The 15,700-nt window shown below is 39.3% G+C and overlaps 1 protein-coding gene across 2 annotated transcripts; it reads left to right on the forward strand.

Annotated features, from left to right (window-relative positions):
* The first annotated feature begins 291 nt into the window (after positions 1-291).
* Positions 292-14,759, forward strand: LOC134647158 (glutathione hydrolase-like YwrD proenzyme). Of its 2 annotated transcripts, XR_010096810.1 has the most exons (13): positions 292-506; positions 3,512-3,665; positions 3,743-3,896; positions 4,533-4,739; positions 6,092-6,244; positions 6,326-6,416; positions 7,475-7,646; positions 8,549-8,705; positions 10,947-11,129; positions 11,602-11,686; positions 12,780-12,875; positions 12,995-13,128; positions 14,035-14,079. XR_010096810.1 is itself a non-coding variant. In XM_063501377.1 (12 exons), the coding sequence occupies exons 1-12, from the start codon at positions 407-409 to the stop codon at positions 14,178-14,180; spliced, it is 1,698 nt and encodes a 565-aa protein (XP_063357447.1). In that variant the 5' UTR covers positions 292-406; the 3' UTR covers positions 14,181-14,759. The 2 variants fall into 2 exon arrangements, 1 of the variants encoding a protein (XP_063357447.1); XM_063501377.1 differs by lacking the exon at positions 12,995-13,128 and having other exon boundaries at positions 14,035-14,759.
* The last annotated feature ends 941 nt before the right edge of the window (positions 14,760-15,700 follow it).

Genomic DNA, 15,700 nt, shown 5'->3' on the forward strand with positions numbered 1-15,700 from the left:
TATTTATTTATTGTTTTAATAGTCCGATTTAACCTTTGTTCCACCTTTTGAAGAACCCGCATATCTAATGGAAAAGCAATTTCCATTAGATATTCCATAATCAGATTTCGTTGTAGTTTTTTCTGATAGTGTTGAGATTGTGCCAGTTCTCAGTTTTCCGAGTGAAAACTTAACCTTAAAGCAATTCATAAAGTGGCACATAAACGCAGCAGTAACAACAAAAACAACAATAATACTGATTATCCCGCTGATCAACGGCATGATCGATGTTGTCTGCGATACGCTTATCTTGTCTGCCTTGTCGACATCTGAGCAATCGATCAGAGGAGTAAAGTCCAGTTCTCGTTTGTACTCGGCCGTCATTTTCACGTAGTTTCTGCCTCAGTCGCTGATATTTGAAACCAGAATGGGAACCGACTTGACTTTCTCCTCTCGTCGGTCCCCTGTTGTGTGTTTACACGGCTGCGTGGCTTCCAGCCAACCTTTAGCTTCCAGTATAGGACTGGGTAAGTGGGTGGAGTGCCATGGAGATTTGAAACGAAAAGACAGCCAAAAACTTTATATTCTTATTTCGAAGTATGAGCACAAAGAATCTGACTGCGTGAGCCAAAATTTACCAACATGTTTGCAACCCAAAAGACAAAAAATAAAGGGTGACAGTAAAGAGTCAGTTGGTGTCGTAAGCGCTAATCTGATGCTATTAAACCATCAAATCTCAGCAACTGCTATGAAGACTGTGCTGAGCCAAAAAAGGATTTCCGGTATGTGCCAAAACATCATTGCCCGTATTCAAACCGTTATAAATGACTTACTGGCCAATAATCTGTTAAACATATGTCAAACGTATCTCTCATGAAAGATATCAAGTCATTTTGAGCCACAAATAAGAGATCTGGCCAAGAGGGCGGCGGCCAAAAAGGACTGGATTTATTATAGTATTGGTCATAAAGAGTCATAAAGATACTTGTAAGACAGACAATTTCTTAATCGTATATATTATATATTTTATATATATATATATATATCTCTATGTGCTGTGAATACTTAAAAGAAGAAAAATAATTTGACTTTAAGCTAGATGAAAACACAGGTGAATATATATATATATTTTTATATTGGCCACTAAAATTGGATGCACCTGTATTCCAGTCAAAATCCTTCTCCACCTATAAGCTATATGTTTGAAGCCACCTCAGTGTTTTTGTTTTGTCTATAAGATGTTAGAAAGTCTTAGATACTGGTTTGGTCCAACCAGAAATTTAAGACTGAAAGATATTCAGTTCACCAGTGGATCACTTTGTAAACCCTTGCAGCTGAATACCAGAACCTTATGTCAGACTTCCTTGTGGGACTTGACAATGCATTAGTTAAAATAGATACAACAGAGCATATAGGTCAGAATCCCGATTATAGGTATAAAATTGTTATTGTGTTGATCATTTCTCGTAATGTCTTGTTTCACCTAATACAATTATTTGCTCTTTTATGTAATGTGACATCCTTTTCTGCCAAAGCTTGATTGTGATTGGCTGATTTGTTTAAAGAAATCAATACATCTCACAATATTGATTAGTATTCCAGTTAGAGTAGTATTTCTATTTGCATGTATATGAACCCCTCACAGAGCTGGTTCTATTTATTCTTTCATTTCTGTTTAATATATTTTGGTGCTTCTGAGATACAAATATAAGTGGAATATAGTTTGCAGAGCCCCGAAACTGACAATACCTGTGGAGTCCTCAGCCATTGGATATGGATCGTGGATCTTTTGAGCCACTATTGATCATGTGCCTCATCACATGAGCCAAAGTGTGGAAAAAGACGTAGGTCATTATCAGCAGAGGTTTCGGGTGAAACCGTTGTAAAACTTTGCCTCACCCTGTCATGTGACCTATTGACAACACCTGACACAAGAGGGGTTGAGGTGAAGGTGACTAGGAGGTGATCTCAAAACTGCATTTTAGGTAAGCCACCTCCTCTGATCTGTCCAAGATGGTTGTTCACAGTGGACATAGATGGCCTCTTTCACTCCTCTTTCAAGCCATCTGTCTTCTCTGTCCAAAATGTGAATATTGGAATCCTCAAAAGAGTGACCGTTATCCTTTAGATGTCTTATCCTGTTGAGGTGTTTCTTCTATGTTGTGCCATGCATTTATGGAGTGGCTGTTTGGTTTCTTCAATGTAGAGGTCTGAGCACTCCAATAGGTAACCAATTTTTGTCTCAGGGTGTGGCTGGGTCTGAAGTGTACTGGAATATCGTGCTTGGAGATTCAGAGATTGGTATCTGCATGATTAAGTACTAGGAGTACCATATCAAGAACAGGGAAAGGGAGCTGCTGGTTGAAGTCTAATGCAAAAATGGTTTGCATGACATAAATGAGATGGTATTTAAATTTATTTTAAAAAAGAGTTGTGAACAGTAGAAAATTCTAAACACATTTCAGCATTACCATTTTAAAAAAGGAGTGTCAAATTAACTTATAAGAGAAAAGTGTTCAGTCACACATATTCACTTAATTGTATATTGATTATATAACCAGTTATTAATGTGGGCCAAAAAAGGCTAAACAGCAATTACACATTTGCTTATACAAGTGAGGTGGTGCGTTTAGGCAAGTGAGCATAAATCTGGTTTGTTGGTGTTTTGCGACATCTACAATAAATATATAAGCTCATTTGTAAATCTAAAAAGCTAAATTGGGCTGTGAGAAAAGAATTCAGCTAAAACATGATGTGGTAGTGTTCTTTTTGTCAAATTATGCTGGAGTGTATGGAGGTAAGGACCTAAATGCAAAGACGCTGAGAGTTAAATATCAAAAGCTGTTTATTTGTAAGCTGTTGTAATAAAAAAGTGGAAAGTGGAAACAGCTCAGTAACAAGAAACAGGTGAAGCTAATCAAAACTAACAAGAGAGATCCACAAGTACAAATAGGCGCAGTGATTTCTATATGAATACTTTTAGAACAACAAAATTGTCGTAAAATTGCTCGCAGCCAACAGGAAGAAAAAAACCCCCAAACATACAAAAACCCCCAAAGATGAGCATTATTACTGATGCTCATCAGGGATAAACAAAGACATTAGATGCTATTAAAAAATATTTTAAACCCCCCTACTATCTGAGCACAGAGGTCAGAGGGGTTGTTCTAGGAATGGTGACACTGTGACTTGACTCATCATTAGGTGGTGAGTTTACATAACATAACATGCTTTGGACCAGGTTTGGTTTGCAGCATAAGTTACTATGGTGATGTACCCTGGTAAGAAAAGAGCCACTATCACAGGATAGAAAGCCCTGGGTTAGGTTATGTGGATAAAACCAAATCCTGCTTTGTAGTACAGGCCTCAGAACACCAAAATAAATAACGAAGAATTAAAAGCCCAAGAAAATGCAAAACCCAGGGTCCAAGATCCAGGACCATGACAATTTCATTCTAGGAATGCTGTTGTGATCTAATATGTTGCACAAACCAGTCACATCCATCAGTCATGGGTACGCATTTGTGTCCAGATGTCCTGAAGCGTGGTGGCAATGCGGCAGATGCTGCGGTTGCCATAGCAGCAGCCCTGGCAGTAACAGAGCCGTGCAGCACCGGCCCTGGTGGAGACGCCTTCTGCTTGTTCTACAACGGAAACACTGGAGAGATCAGAGGGATTAACGGCAGGTGGAGAATCCTTTGGTGCTTTCCTTGTTTTTCCCTACGTGTGCAACAATAAACCAAACCTCTCTCTGTGTCCTCAGTGGTCATTCTCCCCGAGCACTGACCCTGGACTTCCTGGAAGGACAAGGTTACACCACAGAGAACCCTCCTTCAGTGTTTGATGCTCTGAATGTTACAGTCCCTGGGGCCCCAGCATGTTGGTGTGATACTGTGCAGCTGCTAGGAAGTCACAAGGTTTGCTTATGTTTGTCTTCTATATCTGTGACATGGGAGTGTTTTATAGAACACTCTGGCAGCCCGTCTAAGATAAATCATTTGACTGAGGTAAATACCTATAAACCCTGCAGAAGTGACCAGCATGCACAAACATGCCTGGAAATAGGACTTGACTTTGAACAAAAAGAGACATCAACAAAGAATAGAAAAGCTTATCATTGCCTCTGTAGAGATTTCCTTTCTTTGGTCACAGCTGCAATAACTTGTCCATCTAAGGTTAAAATTGATGCAGGTCCTTGAAAGTGGGGACAAAGTCTATCTAAAAAAACAAACAAAAAAGCTTTGAATCAAGAGACTCCCATTATATTCAAAGACTCCCATTATTGGAAGCAACAGAGATCAATATGACTTGTTCATTACTTCTCACCTTATATGTAGGTTAAATGACGTGCAATGTAAATATCACAGTATAATGGCGATGAAGGAAAATCAAACACATTGCTAGATGACTAACATTCAAATTAGTGGAATTCCCTCAGAAAATTGTAAATTAGTTATATCCTTTGCTTATTTTGTCACGGAGCAGTATCTCACTCTTCCTGTTCATTTCAGTTTCCTGTTACATGCATGTGTTTCCTCTTCCTACTTTGCTAGCTGTCCTTACAGGAGGTCCTGAGTGGGGCTGTGGAACTAGCAGAGGTGGGGTTTCCTGTGGCTGAGTTAACAGCTCACCACTGGGCGAACTGGGTGTCTGCTTTGAGGGATGCTGGAAAGGAACTGGGTGGAGAATTGATGATTGACGGTCATGCGCCCAAATGTGGACAAGTATTCCAAAACACTGGCCTGGCTCGAACTTTGAAGGTAAATCCACAGGTCACTTGAGGAGCAGAATGTCATTTATTTCTAATAATTTGTGTTATTCACACAAGAAGGAAACACAACAATGTAGAAGTTGTGAGAAACCCCTGTTTGTTCTGTGTCATTATATGATTTTTCTAAATTTAACTTAGCCTTTTATACTGCAAGGCCTTGGATAAACCCAGAGGTATCATAGGAAGTTAAATCTCTAATAGAAGAGTAATGGAACAGTGGAGAGGAAGTAGTGAAAGCAGAACAACAATAGATAATGGGGATCAGATAGAAATGGATGGACGTATGTGATACTTTTAAAAGCTTGTCTTTGGGCAGAAAAAGCTAAAGCAGCATAGCCAGAAGGGAAATTTAATAAAAATGACAAAACAGGTTGTTTAGCTTGGAACAGGCAGAAAAGCCCTATCTGAGGATATAAGGGCAGCAAAATGGCTCATGTGGTGTCAGCATTCTGGCTGTACAGCTTACCAAGACCTGGCAAAATTCTACAGGGTACAGTGTGTAACAAGATAGTCAGTAGAGGGAAGAAAGGATTTGTGTGATGTATTGCTCCTGACAAATAAAATGGTGATTATGATTTAAGTGTAGTTTTAAAAGTTACGGTGAGTAATTTGTTATGACCTGAAGCCAATAAAGCTGGACTTAAGCTTTATTCAGCTACTGAAATGTGAATGCTGCTTTTTTTAGTGTTATGTGTCAGTACTTTAAGTACTCCACCTTCATGTGAATGTCCAGCTATGACTCTGGGTCTAATTTTGTATATGTAATGGCACATTTATACAACTATTGTCATTTCATAGATTCCGGAGTCAGTCAGACTAAAGAAAACTATGGCTTATGTCATTGTGCGTTTATCTGAGTGCGTGGTTGCCTGCTTGTGAGTCACCACTAAAATATGCATTGATTGATGATCTACTGCATTCACCTATCAAACAATCAAGCATTTATAATACCATAATGCAGGAAGATGGCCAAATATGCCCTATCTCAACACCCACAGACACACGCACACACCTACACTCATGACCATGAGGCAGTGGAAAGAACAGCGATGACCTCAGCCTCATTGGATGATTAGATTCTTCGATTGTTCTTCGACAGTTGTGCTTGACTTCACTGTGGGGCAAAGTCACAAGCACACACACACACACACACACACACACACACACACACACACACACACACACACACACACACACACACACACACACACACACACACACATTGACTGGAGTGAACTTTTAAACGCTGGACAAGTGTTCCTCGATATCATGTTAACCACCATCTGTAAAAAGTTTTGTACTGTGGCTGAGTGAGCAGTACATGAGCTCATGTATCGACAGGAGCTCGGTGAGCGTGGCAAGCCAGCTTTCTACCAGGGCAGAGTGGCCCAGGCCATTGTTGACATCATCAACCAAAATGGGGGAGTCATGACCTTGGGTGACCTGAGCAGCCATGACAGCGAGGTCATCACCCCCATAAGCACAGAGTACAAGGTCAGAAACCAAAGATGCCGGTCATGTGTGTATTTTAATAACATGGTCAGCAGAATGAACTTGACTTCATTGTGTGTTTAGGGTGTACGTCTGTGGGAGCTTCCTCCTAACAGTCAGGGACTGGCTGCCCTGCTCATGCTCAACATCCTGGAGAACTTTCCTCAACTCAAAGGTAACCATAGGGACAGTGAAGAAGTCCCTGCCAGGTGCATTAGTGCCTGTTGTAAAATCTTAAATATACAGTAAATATGAGTCTGGAGAAGTGGCTGAGTCATAAAAATAAAAACCATATATCTCCTGCATTTCCATAAATCACATTTTATAACCCAACCCAGTTAGTTACAGTGTTCTGCCTGTTTGTCCCAGCCCAGCACGGGGGAAATAAAAAGCTGCTCAGCAGAAAAACTAAAGAGACATTCAAAATATAAATAAAACAGGAAAATTAAAAAGGATTTTCCTGCATTATGGAAAGTCAGCTCGCTGGTGATTTCACTGGTCCAACCTGCCGTCCCTGCACTGGAACACATCGCAGTGGCTCTGATTTACCTCTGACCAAAAAGGGAAAAGGATATGATTGTCCACAAAAACTAACCTCTGTGAGGTTAATTTTTTTCCACATAGCAGGGATGCCAAACATAAGGTCCCGGGGGCCAGAATCTGTCCAGCAAAGACTAAACCGGCCCCCTGGACCGCTTTGGAAAATATGAAGGAAGCTTTATCTGTAACTGTAACTGATAAGGACCTTCCCCGTGTCCATTTATACTGCACCAAAGTAATTATGTAATAGATATACAATGAAATGCTAGAAATGTTTCTGTTTTTTACGCTATTTACTACAGATTTTTTTCCCCATTGGCTCCACATTTAAAAAAAAGGGATTTATTTTGTGAATTAAGAAAATCATTCCATTTTATATTTACAGGAAAGACTGGACAATGAGCTACAGGAACTTTTTTCTATAATTTTACACATTAATTTCTTCTAATTTAAGTCCAAAGAGTCCTTCTAATGAATTTCTTTCTTTCACTACAGCACCACTTCTTTATCACGTAACTTATGTTATCTTATGGATTAAATATGTACTACTTCTTTACACTGACAGAAAGTAAATTGTAAAATAAGTAACTGTTTTTGTTTTTGTGCAGTCAGAGTTCATGAACCTGCATACTTGGCTTTTCCTGGGCCCTATAATACATTTCTATGTGTTTGTGTTTGTGTGTGTGTGTGTAGCTAAAGGCCATAACAGCTCTGACTATATCCATGTACTGGTTGAGGCTGTGCGATTGGCTCTAACAGATGCTCTGCATTACCTGGGTGACTCAAGTCATGTGACTATCCCTTTGGAAACCTTACTGGACAAGGGCTACAGTCACCAGCAAGCACAGCTCATCAGCACGGACAGGTGTGTGTTTCTGCGTGTGTATATCTGTTAGTACCAGTGTGTACCAGTCGTCCTCTGTTGACTTTAGATAGGTCTGTAGACTTATACTTCCCCTGACCTCAGCGCCCATCCCTTCATGTCTCTTCCCTCACATTCACCCAGGGCGTGTGTTGTTGTGTGAGTGTATATTTTAGAAACAATGTGTTTTATTGTCGAGGACTTTGAACTTGATCTGGTCTTTATCAGCGGAAAGACAAACAGACTATAAAAGTTAACAACAACACAATAATTGTATTAACATATATTGATATATACCGGGTATTAAATCCTGCTTTTTTGAAATTGCCGAGTTCATTTCGGTGTCACTGCACCATCCAACACACACAAATCCACACACTAATTCTACGTCTCGCTTCCATGTGTTGTCAACTTAACCTTAATGAGTTAACCAGGTCCAAATGAGGCATCAGTTTGATTCTGATGTCTTGTTATCCTCACAACCTCTTCACAGTTTTAATGTTTAGATGCTTCTAATAAACTAGGCAATAATGGGAAGTCATATAAAAACAGGAAATTATAAATATTTTTTACTGCACTGCAATAGTCTGGTTATTGTAAAAGAAATAAAAATCTACAAATAAAGGTACCTTAAGGCAGGAAAACTCCTCACCCCTCGTTCATACCTGTAATATTGTGTTTATGGCAACATTTATTGCATAAGCATGAAACTTTTCAATTATCTTTGCAAACTTGGTAGTTTGGTTTTGTTCTTAAACCAACACAAGTTTTCTTCTCAGTCTACTTCAGTCTTAATTTTTCTTTCATTTTTCAAATATTTTGATAACCAAATAGTAAAAAACAGACCTGTTAGGTGAACTTATTAATGAATATGATTGTTGTTGTATGTTTGTGTGACTCTGTAGGGCCATGGAGCGAGTGGAGCCCGGCCTGATGACAGGAAGTGACACGGTGTATTTCTGCGTGATAGACAGTGAGAGGAATGCATGCTCCTTTGTCAACAGCAACTATATGGGCTTTGGGACGGGGCTGGTCCCTAAAGACTGTGGATTCTCACTACAGGTCTGAAGGGTCAGAAAGAGAATGTCTTTATTTGTGCGCATGTGAGGTAGCAATGGCGTTTATCTGTTTGATTTACTGAAAGACTAGGAATTCTTCTAAATCATGGAAAAATGCTAAGAATTTAGAATAATATGAGATTATGCTTCAAATAATTAGGGTCATTTTTTAAATGGTCAGCATAAAACAAGATCCTGCATTACCACTTTCAGCTGATTTCTCAGCTTGCCTCTTATATACTGTATTAATAAAGTTCTATAGGTTTTTATAATTAAAATAAACTTCCCAGTAACACAGCAGCACATACAGTCAGGTCCATAAATATTGGGACATCGACACAATTCTAACATTTTTGGCTCTATACACAACCACAATGGATTCCAAATGAAACGAACAAGATGTGCTTTAACTGCAGACTGTCAGCTTTTATTTGAGGGTATTTACATCCAAATCAGGTGAACAGTATAGGAATTATGACAGTTTGTATATGTGCCTCCCACTTCTTAAGGGACCAAAAGTAATGGGACAATTGGCTTCTCAGCTGTTCCATGGCCAGGTGTGTGTTATTCCCTCATTACCCCAATTACAATGAACAAATAAAAGGTCCAGAGTTCATTTCAAGTGTGCTGTTTGCTTTTTGAACCTGTTGCTGTCAACTGCCAGGATGAGATCCAAAGAGCTGTCACTACCAGTGAAGCAAGCCATCATTAGGCTGAAAAAACAAAACAAACCCATCAGAGAGATTGCAAAAACATCAGGCGTGGCCAAAACAACTGTTTAGAACATTCCCAAAAAGAAGGAACGCACTGGTGAACTCAGCAACACCAAAAGACAAGGAAGACCACGGGACACAACTGTGGTGGATGACCAAAGAATCCTTTCCCTGGTGAAGAAAACACCCTTCACAACAGTTGGCCAGATCAAGAACACTCTCTAGGAGGCAGGTGTATGTGCGTCAGAGTCAACAATCAAGAGAAGACTCCACCAGTGTGAATACAGAGGGTTCACCACAAGATGTAAACCTTTGGTGAGCCCCAAAAACAGGCAGGCCAGATTAGAGTTTGTCAAACAACATCTGAAAAAGCCGTCGCAGTTCTGGAACAACATCCTATGGACAGATGAGACCAACATCAACTTGTACCAGAGTGATGGGAAGAGAAGAGTATGGAGAAGGAAAGGAACTGCTCATGATCCTAAGCATACCACCTCATCAGTGAAGCATTGGGGTGGAAGTGTCATGGCGTGGGCATGTATGGCTGCCAGTGGAACTGGTTCTCTTGTATTTATTGATGATGTGACTGCTGACAAAAGCAGCACAATGAATTCTGAAGTGTTTCGGGCAATATTATCTGCTCATATTCAGACAAATGCTTCAAAACTCATTGGACGGCGCTTCACAGTGCAGGTGGACAACGACCCAAAGCATACTGCAAAAGCAACCAAAGAGTTTTTGAAGGGAAAGAAGTGGACTGTTTTGCAATGGCCAAGTCAATCACCTGACCTGAATCCGTTTGAGCATGTATTTCACTTGCTGAAGACAAAACTGAAGGGAAAATGCCCCAAGAACAAGCAGGAACTGAAGACTGTTGCAGTAGAGGCCTGGCAGAGCATCACCAGGGATGAAACCCGGCGTCTGGTGATGTCTATGTGTTCCCGACTTCAGGCTGTGATTGACTGTAAAGGATTTGCAACCAAGTATTAAAAAATGAATGTTTGATTTATGGTTCTTATTCTGTCCCATTACTTTTGGTCCCTCAAGAAGTGGGAGGCACATTTGCAAACTGTTGTAATTCCTACACCGTTCACCTGATTTGGATGTAAATACCCTCAAATAAAAGCTGACACTCTGCAGTTAAAGCATGTCTTGTTCGTTTCATTTGGAATCCATTGTGGTGGTGTATAGAGCCAAAAATGTTAGAATTGTGTCGATGTCCCAATATTTATGGACCTGACTGTATGTAAGAGAATTTTACATGAACATGAATGCTGCCGTGTGAAGCTAAGGGAAAAAAGACATATAAAATGAAGCCTGGGTGGAAAAAGTTGTAGATTTTCATATTTCATTACCTTAATTTGCATGCTCACATTACCTTACAAGCTCATTTTTGTTGTGCATGTAAATGTATTGATGAAGCCATGAAGACATTTTAGCTTCCTAAACTGGAACCACATACACTGAAGCATAAAACATAAGTGTTTAAGCTAAAAGGGTTGAATTCTAAATTTCTTGTTCTATCTCTGCAGAATCGCGGCGCTAACTTTTCCCTGTGCCGTAATCACATAAACTGCGTCGCTGGGAGGAAGCGGTCCTATCACACCATTATACCTGCACTCCTCACCGATTCAACAACCACATCACAAAAACCCCGGCTCCTTGCTGCTCTCGGCGTGATGGGAGCTTTTATGCAACCACAAGGACACGTACAGGTACAGAGTCAGCAAGCGTCACAGAGCAACAATGTGGGGCATAAAGTGCAGAAGACATTTGTTTCTTAACACTTTTCCTGCCAGAGTATTGCCCTGTAACTAACCAGAATCACATGCAGACCTCCCTGAATAGTTTTATTCTAATAATAGACACACATATATCTATATCTATATCTATATATCTATATCTATCTATCTATCTATCTATCTATCTATCTATCTATCTATCTATCTATCTATCTATCTATCTATCTATCTATCTATCTATCTATCTATCTATCTATCTATCTATCTATCTATATATACATATATATATCAAAAGAGAGAGCAGAAGGTTTGATTTTTAACATGAATATTTTGTCATTGGCAGAGCTAGTGTTAATTTAATGTCACTACACTTATATCCAACTTGACTTCAGTGTCATCAGATATATGTCGTTCAATCTTGTGACCGATGCTGCTCTTGCGTTAGGTGCTGTTAAACATGATGGAGTTTGGGATGAATCCTCAGCAAGCCCTGGATGCACCTAGAGTCTATGCAGAGTATGACCACAAAAGTAGGCCTGCACAAAAACACACACACAAACACGCACCATTATAGCAAATGTTAGAATCATTTGCAAGCTCAAAGAGCAGAAGAACATTATGTCTTGATTAATGATCAGTAACATTGTGTGTTTAGTCAAAATATTGATTAGATAAGTCATTCGGACATTCATTTTATACCACTGTAACAGATTGTTTGCATGAAGTGAAGCACTATCGCTTTGGATCAGTGCTGCCTGCTACACGGCGATGTGGAACTCGCTTCATTGTAGACAGTTATGCTGGTGTTGAGCCCTGGTGCTTCCTGGGTTGTTCTTGAACATGCTAACTGATTTCCTCTGATCTGAGGGTGACATTTGGCAAAGTGGTGACACATCAGAATAAATTGCACTTATGTACAGTCGTTTGAAATGATGATCTGATGAACTGTACTTGTGTGGAAATGGCTCAATTGGACCTTTCCAACAATTCTTCTTTTGAGAGCTTCACTGAGTTCTTGGCCTTTCTCTTTGTTCCCAGTATTGGTCAGACCAATCTTTTTATAGTGTCAAAGAGAAACCACTAGTTGTAATCAATCATGATCATTAACGAGAAGTTAAAAGGCTCTTTGTCATGTTAAGCTAAAAGATTCTTCAGCACCACAAGAGTTAACTGCATTTATATTTGAACCTTTTTATCATGTGTGGAGAAAATCCAAAATAAATTCAAACTTGTGGACCCAATTCTTGTTTTTAGCCATTAAAGATGTATGCTGTACAATCAAGTGTGTTCAAGTGTATAATTGGCTCATGTGCTTGTGTATTTTTTATTTTTGTCATATGAAATGCACATTAAGCTGTTTGGTAGTTAATGTGCTATTGAAACACATGTAAACTTAGCAACTAACTTTGCCATAAAATATGTTGCCATGCATTTTATTAGGTGGTTGGCTGGTAGTCAAATCAGCTGTTCAGCGTGATGTAACATCATTTGTTAAGTAGATAAGATTTTCCTTAAAAAATGCTGATGTCATCTCTCATTTTTTTCTTTTGTTTTTTACTTTTGGAAACACTTGAGAAGAAAACTCCTCTAAATTATGTTGTATGTGGTCACATTTTTTCTCAGCTGGTCAGTGGTTGGTTAACCTGGAGGAGGGGATCGACCAGAAGGTAGCCGAGGAACTGAAAAGACGAGGACACCGTGTCAACTGGCCAGTGTCAGGTACACATAATTAACTGTTTGCTCACTATTAATAGCTTCATTCAATTTTTCTGTGTGATTTATGTCATACTTCTAAAAAACTGATCATTCTCTTGAAAACGCTACATCCCGATGAACAGAATCAACTTTTTGGGATCATTCTCTTGCTCATTAATGAAAGCGATTGAAGAAAAGCAGGAAAAACACCTTTGTAGTGCAAGATGTCACCAAAACAGTTACTTTCGAAGGCCTTTGCTCTCAGTCGTAAGTCAAGGTAATACGTTTCAGTTCTTTAGTCACGACTTATGTTATGTCATTAAAAGTTAATGTGTGACATTAATTATTATATTGATGTGCAATACACTAACGGCAATAAACAAATGAGGCCATTTCTTAGAATAACCATGAGGTTCAAATCAGCGGCATTAGACCGCAGTTCTCATAAACCCTTTTGCTTCCTGTTGTTAACAGGATGTTTGTACTTGTTCCTCTTACGTGCTGCTTACGATGGCTCTCTGGTTTTTCTGAGTGTGAATATGATGCGTGCATCAACTTTTGCCTATCCAAGATTTTCCCACCGTGATAGTCGGATCATAGTGCGATCAGCTTCTTGTACAACTAGCAGCACAGAATATAAAATATGCTGAAGAGTTCACATTTCTGCATTTTGAAGTTAATTTTGTATCAAATTCCATGTTGTGGTTTTAAAACCATTAACAAAATTTATCATAAAAGACTCAGTTCAGGATAATTTTAATGAAGTATTATTTAATAATAAAAGGCTTTAGTTAGAGGAATAAAAAGTCAAATAAAAACAATCCTCCCCACTGTCCTTGTGTTTTACTGTATTTTCTACAAAATGCTAACCAGTGAAGCCGGTTTTAACCTTTGAACTTTTCGTTTTAAGTTTTTGTGATTAATGATTTACAAATCTAAAATATCTAACTGTTCAAAATTTGTCAGTGAAGAAAAGAACAGTGCACGCCTCTTCCTACTGCTCATCTTCATATCCTCTGGTTTACATGTTCTACCTATTTTCAGACACTGACTAACACTCCAAAAACCTTGATTTCATGATGCTAGCATGCTAATTAGACTTAGAAAGTATTTTCATTTGTTGTACCTACAGTCCATACAGCTCAGTGGGTTTTTGCATCTTCCTTTTCGTTCACACACACAGGCCACAAGAGGTCTCAGTTTGGGCGGGGGCAGATCATCGCAGTGGGGGATTGGTGGAATCCGTCTGTCACCCAAGGGGATCGTCCTTCCAGGGTGCTTTGGGCAGGATCGGATCCCAGAGCAGATGGATGTGCTCAGGGGTATTAGAAAATGCTCTTGCCTTGTTAATGTTGTAATCAGAAGATTTCATCATAGAACTACTTGAAAAGAAATGCCTACAAATGATGTGCAGTACACAGGTTGTTATTTGTCAGCTGATATTTGACAGTGAGCTTTATAACGCTTTCAAAAACCATTGTACCTTCAAGAAGTGCCTTATGGAATCATGTTTTTATGCTTGTGTTCATTAGATGTCGAGTTAAATCACATTTGCTGGATGTAGAGTTTAATATAAATCAGTACAACCTCAGATTATTTATAATGTGAAAAGTGACAAACAGGAAGATCTTTATCTTTGCTGCATTGATGCCAAAGATGTCCTTCCTCAACTCTGTGTTTTGGCAGAGATAATTATCTGTTTCAGTCTCTTTAATTAGCTGGTGCTGATTTGAAGTTTGCTAGAAGTGCAGTGTTGTTCCATACATAAACCTCTGTCCACAATAAGTAGTCATTCCATTTTTACTCTGCTCTGAATTATGTACATCAGTATTATAGTGTCATCGTTAAAAATTCTATTTTGCATAATTTTGCTATTCCTTTTTTACCGTGAATCATTTTCTGTTATTGTTAACATCACATCAATTAAAACATCAGTATTTCAGATTTTCTGTCAGTGAAATATGCTTCATCAGTTTGCATTAACTTAAATCTGCCAAATACATATAGGTGTGCATTTATTTTAAGTTGCTGTTTGAATCTTTGGTTCTAATTTTATAGTTGTTTCTGAATTGCTTGCAGCTTTAGCCCCTGATGTCAGAATCAAACAGCAGTACAAGTAGAGTAGAAGTACACCGATCAGGCATAACATTATAAGCACTGAGAGGTGACGTAAATAACACTGATTATCTTTTCATCATGGCATCTGTTAGTGAGTGGGACATATTAGGAAGAAAGTGAATATTTTGTGCTTGAAATTAATGTGTTAGAACCAGAAAAATGGGCAAGTGTAAGGATTTGAGCCAGTTTGACAAACTGTGATCTCCAAAACTACAGCACTTGTGGGCTGTTCCTGGTCTGCAGTGGTCAGTATCTATCAAAAGTGGTCCAAGGAAGGATGAGTGGTGAATCGGCAGGAGAGTCATCAGTGGCCAACGCTCATTGATGCACGTGACGTACGAAGGCTGGCCTGTGTGGTCCGATCCAAAAGATGACCTGCTGTAGTTCAAATTGCTGAAATTCCCAGTGCCCCAGACCTCAATCCAATCGAGCATCTGTGGGATGTACTGGACAAACAACTCAGATCCATGGAGGTCACGCATCACAACTTAGAGGACTGCAAGGATCTCCAGCTAACATCTTGGTGCCAGATACCGCAGCACACCTTCAGGGGTTTAGTAGAGTCCATGCCTCGATGGTTTAGGGCTGTTTTGGCAGGAAAAGACGGACCAACTCGTTTATTAGTCAGGTGGTCATAATGTTATGCTTAATCAATATATTAGCTTATTTTCAAACCTACTTTTGTAGAGCTTGAGAGTAAAAACATGAAGCTGCAGAGCCTAATAGAGATC

This window comes from Pelmatolapia mariae, linkage group LG17 (assembly GCF_036321145.2).
Source record: "Pelmatolapia mariae isolate MD_Pm_ZW linkage group LG17, Pm_UMD_F_2, whole genome shotgun sequence".
In the NCBI taxonomy this organism is placed as follows: domain Eukaryota; kingdom Metazoa; phylum Chordata; class Actinopteri; order Cichliformes; family Cichlidae; genus Pelmatolapia; species Pelmatolapia mariae.